This window comes from Phyllostomus discolor, chromosome 4 (genome assembly GCF_004126475.2).
Source record: "Phyllostomus discolor isolate MPI-MPIP mPhyDis1 chromosome 4, mPhyDis1.pri.v3, whole genome shotgun sequence".
NCBI lineage: Eukaryota > Metazoa > Chordata > Mammalia > Chiroptera > Phyllostomidae > Phyllostomus > Phyllostomus discolor.
In genome coordinates, this window is record NC_040906.2 from 70685628 (window position 1) to 70693479 (window position 7852).

Sequence of the window (7852 nt, forward strand, 5' to 3'; positions counted from 1 at the left end):
TCCTTCCTCCAGACTTAAATCCTCATGAATCCCATTATTAGACACAAGCCTTTCTACTGTTCTATTGAGTTAGTATTCTCAAAGTGCATAGAGAAATGCCCTATTCTTGGCAGGAGCTTACAACTGGTTTTTCAATGAGCGAACATTCCTTAGCCCAAAATGTAGACAGCCACACGGAGGCCAGGATGCTCACACCAGGAGACATATTTCAGTCTGAGAGTCAGGTAGAAAAGCATTGATATTCTCAAAGTTGAAAATTCCAAAATAAATACCTTGAGCTTTATTCTAGTTTCATTCTCCAAGTCATTACAATGAAGTACTGCCTCATATAATCTCTAACCATCCCATTTTTAAAGTCATTTCATGTACCTTAAACCCAAACATCACAATATCCTGAGGTTATTAGAAGGGTGGCAAGTGGTCAGATAGATATGCAATTAAAATCTTTGTTATCCTTTCTTACAGCATGTGAAAACATAAAATCAACATTCTGTTGCAAAACTTCGATTCTTATGGTGAGAACACATATGTTACATGACTGAAAATCTATAAAATTCAGGGGTGTCCAACCTGTGGTCCATGGGCCACATGTGGCCCATGACACAATATCATAAATTTACTTAGAAGATTGTGAGATTTTTTCTGTGATCACATGTTGCAATGTATTTAATATGTGGCCCAAGACAACTCTTCTTCCAGTGTGTCCTAGAGACTCCAAAAGGTTAGGAAATCCTACAAAATTCTGGGGGCACTGATCTAGTTCAAGTTCAATATGTTCATAACCAAAGGGGAAATACTCCCTGTCAGATTTTGACTTTCCTTTACCTTTGTACAGTATGATAGTTAAGGTCCCCAAACCAAGGCTTTGGCATGCAGCATGAAAAATACTTTTAAACCCTTCTTATATTTCCATTCTTAAATCTTCATCTCTAGCTGGAATAGTTGAAAATGAAGAGGAGAGATGAAGAGATACTTTCTCACATTCATCAGAGTCTGACGGCTGACTTCGGCTGCTGGGGCCTCGGTCTTGCGGAGGCTGATGTAGGACGCGTGTACTGGCACGTGCAGGTGTTGGGGCGCGATGGTGTTCCCTCAGAAAGAATTAGACTCATTCTCCACACCTCCCGGAGCAGCATTTCCAAAATGCCTAAGGACAGGAAATTAACCTGTATGTCAACTGTTGGCCCCTCAGCTTGTGAAATATTGAAAATCCCTAATTAAGTAGAAGGCAATGGAAATTAGGCAAGATTCATGGGTTTTAACATAATTATAATCCCACTACTCCAAAGTCATGGATTCTACTCTGTTCGTAGTGTGTTAGAGAAGCATGTCCCTTTTCATGACTCCACAAGATGCTCAAGAAATAGAGAAACCCGACTGTGTTTCAGACTTTGACTCTGGTGTCTGTTTACCGAGGAGGATTGGTGCTCTCATAAATGTCCTTTCCCAAATGACAGTGTATAGACTCTAAGTAATCTAGTCCATCTTAACCAAATCTCTAGTATTTCATTATTATTTCAGTTCACTTTGAAATTGTTCAAAAACAACAAAAATTCAACTTAAACAGTAAAAAACATTCTGTTTTATTATGTAATGAAGACAACAGCAGTGCTGACTTTATAGTGATCACCTTCATGGCTGACTTTTTTCATGTAGCAACAAAGAAATGACATCATAGAGTAAGATATTAATTCAGAAAGTGCTTTCCAGGAAAGGTACTTTCTGTACTTAAATCATTGCCAAGGGGTGGCAGAGGGAAGCAGCTTTGTATCTATCAGAAAACTAAGTAATTTGTTCCAGTCTCCTGCAAAGGTCCAGATTAAACCCTAAAGTCACCACGTAAAGTCCACCTCCCACCTTGGAAAACCTTGTTGATTTCTGTGCTTTGCAGTTCCTCACGCAAAGATCACACATCAAATATGTCACCCCAGGAAAAGTACAGAAGTGCGTGTGCAGGCATTGGATTCTATCCAAGAGCATTAGAGGGTTGACAAACAGTCAAGCATATTTGCAGGTAAAATCTTTCTTTAGTTATTGTCTCTAAAAGCCACAGATATATGTTCTGTGTGTGTGCTTTTAACATGTACCATTTATCTTAGCCTAAAATTGTATACAGCAAGTCCTTGGATAGCATTTTATTCAACATCATTTCATTATAATTGATGAGGAAAAAATAAATGTGTTCCAGGCCAGGCCACTGTCTGCATGCGGTGTGTCCACTTCCCCTGTCTGCGTGGGTTTTCTCTAGGGACTCCAGTTTCCTCCCAAAGCCCAAAGACATGCACATGAGGTGAACAGGAGTGTTTCAACTGTCCTGGTGTGAGTGACCATGAGTGTGTGTGAGTGCACACTGCAATGGAAGGGCGTCCTGTCCAGAGTGGGTCCCACCTGGCCCCCTGAGCTACTGGCATAGGCTTCAGCCACCTCACAGCCCAGATTGGAAAATCATTATCTTTGTTGGGGTTCATTTTGTTTTGTTTTGTTTTACAGTGTAAAATTTTTATGTTTAGAATTAGCCAGCTATACTCAGTTTAGATGCTCCCAACTTTGTTGGCAACATCCAAAGCTCATAGTTGGGAGCCAGTTGAACTGCAGCCTTCTTCTTTCCATCAGGCCTGATCTGGATGTTGACCTTGGCTGCATCAATGTCATAGAGCTTCTTCACAGCCCGTCTGACCCAGGGCTTGTTGGCCTTCACATCCACAACAAACACAAGTTGCCTTCTGTCTTCTGCACAGATGACCTGTTAGCCAGGGAAACTTCATGATGGCATAGTGGTCGAGCTTGTATCTCCTGGGGCACTTTCCCCAGGATATCTAGGCTGCCTTCAGAGCCGGGGTGTCTTTGGCCCCAGAAGCGGATCTTCTTTCTTTGTGGCTGTGGGCGCCTTTCAGCACTGCCTTCTTTGCCTTCAAAGTCTTTGCTTTGGCTTCAGCTTTGGGAGGAGCAGGGGCTTCCTCCTTCACTTTCAGTGTCATCTTCTTGAAAAACTATCTCACCTCTTTTTTATTAATCTTTCTTAAATGTATATATACCTCACATTTATTTAAATGTTTCCTAATAGAAGCATTTGGGATCCTTTAGAAGTTTGGTGATATTTTTGTAACCAGCAATATGCCTTAGGAATATAACACTTGTTTGTAACAATTAGTCTATGGTAAAATTGGTTTCATTACACATTGTTTCTCTTCAAGTTGCAATTGCCAAGATCCTGTGGATGGCTAAGTGAGGCCTTACTGTATTGCTTGGCAAATGGGCATTTCACCAGACAATGAGTGATTGGCCTCAAGCTTCCCAGGCAGTAGTAGTTAGCTCAACAAGGTTCTCAATAAAGGCATGTCTAACCCAGGGAGGCACCTGTAGAAAAAGGGAGTAGAAGATAAAACAATTCCAATAACAAGGTTTTTGCTCCCAAACTGACTGTGTACTCTTCCATTAAAAACTAAAATTCCTAAAGAAGTGCAGTTGCTCTCAGTATGTGAGTTTACGTTGTCCTCTTCTGAATATAAATCAAGTCTCTCCTATGGAATCAAATACTACACATACACTGGGCTGCCTAGAGGTAGCCATGCCAAAATTTAATGTGACACCTCCACAGCCACATCACTCTTGAAACTCACAGGTATCAAAATAAAGCTTCTCTGCTATGTGACTCTTTTGTGCCAGAACTTGAGTTCCCCTTTCACCTCTGTACTACACAGTGACATGAAAAGATGCTAGATTTTTAAAAACATGGCATGCAGAAAAAAGACTGTAAGACAGAGTAGTTATTCTTGACTGTAGAACTAAGGATAGTATTTATATTTATATTCTTAACTAGTCCTAGAACTCTTTAATGAGTATGTTATTTGCAGAGAGAAAAATAAATGCATAGAAAATGAAGTCACAAAAATAATATTGTTGATGTATTCTCTTTCTAAAATAAAACTCTTGCATTTTTCTAAATGCAAATTTTATACAGTTCCCCTCAGTAAGTTTATTTTCTATTCAACTTCTTATTTCACTTTTTTCATTCCTTTAGAATTTTCAGATTTCTTTTAGGTTGGAAAGGGCTGTCTCTTTGGTCCTCTTAAACAACTTTTAGACCTTAGTTGAATACAAATAGATTATATATACTGTGTTGTAACACATAAATATCTTCCAAGCATCTATGTATTGCTTCTTTACAGAGAAATGTCTCAAGGGTAGGGAATTATTTATCTATTCATTGTGAACTGCTGTAACAATGAGGGTTCAAGTAGAAAATTAATATAGAACCTATTCTCTTACCTGAAAGTTTTATTTATTTATTATTCTTTCAAATGTTCCAAAAACTAATCAGCTGAAGCCCAAGAGTCCTGAATGATAAAGTGTGGAAGAGCTGTTCTAGATTTGGGAGATTCTGAGGGCAGAGTTATCAACTTTCTGCCTCTTGCAAAATACAACTTTAATGGTGTCCCAGGAGAATACTTGATTTTGAGGAAGGCCGCATACCAATGAGCCTGCCAGGTCAGTTAGCTACAAAACGTAGTTGCAGGTAAATCATTCAATCGTGCCCTCTGTGCACTCCAAGAGCCCCTTTTAAATACAATTTCCACCTGGAATTGAAATTATTCACATACACGTCTCATCCTCCAGGCATGAGGGCTCCATGGGGGAAGAACACTTGCTTCTCCTTCCCACTCAGTCCCTCTCAGAGTGCTTGGTACTTAATTGATATTTATTAAATATTCCATGAATCACTTAACAGTGTATTGATTGTTTTAACTACTGGATGAACATAGCTTTAACAAGAAAATACTTGTATAAGAAAGCTTTTGTGATAGACACAGTTAGCCACAGCATGACATCTCAATATCCCCCTCTGCCAAAATCTGCTTCCCCCTCCCTTCCTCTCACAGGTGTTGATCCTAATCAATAGCATGCACCCCCAAAGGCTGTTTCAGCATCTGCTTCCAGAGAATCCAGCCCATGAATGCCTGGAAATAAAATAAAAGACAGATCAAACCTCAAGGCAAAACTTTTTAATGGCATCTGCACAAATGTCTCATCCTCACATCTTTGCTTACCCAACCCCACAAACAGGTTCCTTCCATCAACATACCCTCTCCAGTGCTCTTTATTCCTTTTATGTTACTCTAGTTTCCTCCTAGCAATATCTCTCCTGCATTGTTTGCCTGTTTACTGTCTTCTGGAGTAGAAGATAAATTCCACAAAGCAAAGACGTTGACTTGTTCATTGGTATTTTGGTTTGTCTAAGAGCACTGATGAGTACAGTGGGCACTCAATATTTATTTATTGAGTGAATAAAATATAGCTAGATTTATTATCTTAGAAACATAAGTTGGAAACCTTAGAAACCAGGTTCTCTATACTGAAATTTTAATAAGAGTTTCCTTCTAGGGTTAATTTTTTTTTTAGTTATTGAATGTACCAAATAGTCTCAGCAGCTAATTGGATTCAATTGTTATAACTAAAAGCCTTTATGCAATCATGGAAATAATTACTAACTCATAAATCCTGAACAAACACAAATCTGAGGCAGACCTCATAGAATGATCATCCACATTCTGCTTTTTGTTGTAAATTGGTTTGGTTTCCATGTAACCTTTTTTTGTATTTTGTTTTGTTTTTAGAGAAGACTTCATGAGTATTTATTTCAGGATGATCTCATCTCTCATAACATAGAGAAGGAAAAAGGAATGACCAGGAAGAGAAGAGAAGAACGCTAGCCTATGTGGGCTTAGCGTACTCATTAATTCACTTTAAAAGTATGTATTTAAAAGTATGTATTGAATGACTCCTCTGATCTGAGCGTAATGCTAAATTCCTTACCTCATATAGAGTATATGCTAGTGGGGAGACAAATATTAGACAGATAAACAGATCAGCAAACCAAGTAATTATAGCTTGTGAGAAACTCTTTTAAGAAAAAAAATAGAATACTATATATGATAAAGAGTAAATGGGCAAGGTGGGATTAGTGTTAACACAGGATTATCACCTTCTCTAAGGAGGTGCCTTACAGGCTGAGACCTGAAGCACAGGAAGAAACCACTCATGCAGTGACCTGCTGGAAGTCAGGTTCCAGGCAGAAGGAAAAGAATGAGCAAAGAGCATGAAGCAGGAATCAACTTGGTGGTTTACGCAGCACTGGGACTAGCATGAGGCACTCACTGAGGTTGCAAAAGTCAAAGTGGGGTGTGCCAAAAACCTCAGTGATCAAGATAAATAATATTTTAATGCAAGAAGAGTGAAGGGATTAAGCAACGGAAATAAAGAAAGACTCATGGACATAGACAACAGTATAGTGATTGCCGGAAGGCAGGGGGGTTGGGAGGAGGTAGAAGAGAGTAAAGGCAGGGATAAATGGTGATGGAAGGAGACTTGACTTGGGGTGGTGAACACATAACACAATATCAGATGATGTATTATAGAATTTTACACCTGAAACATATATAATGTTATTAACCAATGTAACTTCAAGAAATTCAATAAAAATATAAATTAAAAAATCAAATTTAAGGCAAAAGACCCGTGATGAACAGAATATCAGTTATTTTCAATGAGGACAGATTTGGTATTACTGAATTTTCTTTTGTCTCAAGCTCTAGTATAGCTGGTACTGACCCTATTTTTAAATTTTTGGTTTTATGAGCCATTCACCTCACCAGTCACCTCACCAGTCCCAGGTATAGGGATGTGAAACAGAAGCCAGACAGTGTGACTGAAGTGTAGTAAGTGAGAGGAGAATGATAGGAGAGGGAAGCAGGGGCCAAATCCTTCAGGCCATTGTAAAAGTATAGATTTTATTCCTGGGCCATGGGAAGTCATTGAGGTGATTTAAGCAATGGTGCATTACGCTTCTGTTGGCATTTTAAAAAGATCATTCACACAATGGGTGCAAGAGCAGAAGTGGGATGGCTAGGGAGGAGCTCAGATAGGCGTTGCCCCAGACCCATGTGGTGGAAACATATTTTGGAGATAGAAACAAGGCTTCCCGATGTAACAGCATGGAGAGAATGAGAGACAAGGAGGAAATCACAATGACTCCTTATTTCTGGTCTGAGGTGAGTGGATGGTGGTATCATCTACTGAGATAGAAAAGACTGAAGAAGGAGCAAATTGGAAAAAAGGGTGTAAATCATGAATTTTGTTTTGGTTTGTTCGTGTTTCAAATGCCATTGAGACATATACTATATCAAGTGGACAACTGGTAATATGAGTTTAGATTTGAGAGGAGAGATCTAACATGCAGGTAGAAAATTCAGATACAGCTACATAGAGATGACTTTCAAAGCTCAGTAAATAGATCAAACCATCTAGAAGAAAGTTTAGAGAAGTGCATTTCAATCTTAACTGCTCATTAGGGTTGCTATCAGTTCACATTTCACCTCTGACACTTCACACTTTTTCCTCATATTTCACACTTCTCCCTTCACAGTGCTTCCCACATGTGAATGTAACTTTTTAACAGTATAATTCTATTTGCTGGCTCTCATACTTTGTGCCATTGTCATCCCTTCTTTTACTTCTACATTCATCATAAACTCTACCTTAAAATGTTATTTTTTTTGCTTTGAAGAATCAAATGTCTTTTGAGAAAATTAGACAGAAGAAACCATATTTGTTTATATTCACACATTTATCATTCTTGTGCTTCTCATTCCTTTCTATGGATCCAAGTTCCACATGCTTTCATCTTTCTTCAACCTGAAGCACTTAACCTCTCTTATGGTACAATTTCTGGCTACTTACTCTTTAAGCTTTCATTGATCTGAAAATGTCTTTATTCTACCTAAATTTTTAAGAATATATTCACTAGATGCCCTGGCCAGGTAGTTCAATTTGTTGGACTGTCGTCCTGTACAAC

The 7852-nt window shown here is 38.7% G+C and overlaps 1 protein-coding gene across 1 annotated transcript; it reads right to left on the reverse strand.

The window, feature by feature from the left end:
* Positions 1 to 2512: 2512 nt before the first annotated feature.
* On the reverse strand, positions 2513 to 2978 carry LOC114494861 (60S ribosomal protein L23a-like). Its single transcript, XM_036022575.1, has 2 exons — positions 2826 to 2978; positions 2513 to 2743 (listed from the first exon to the last, which is right to left on the reverse strand). Exons 1-2 carry the CDS (start codon positions 2976 to 2978, stop codon positions 2513 to 2515), a joined length of 384 nt encoding a protein of 127 aa, XP_035878468.1.
* Positions 2979 to 7852: the final 4874 nt, after the last annotated feature.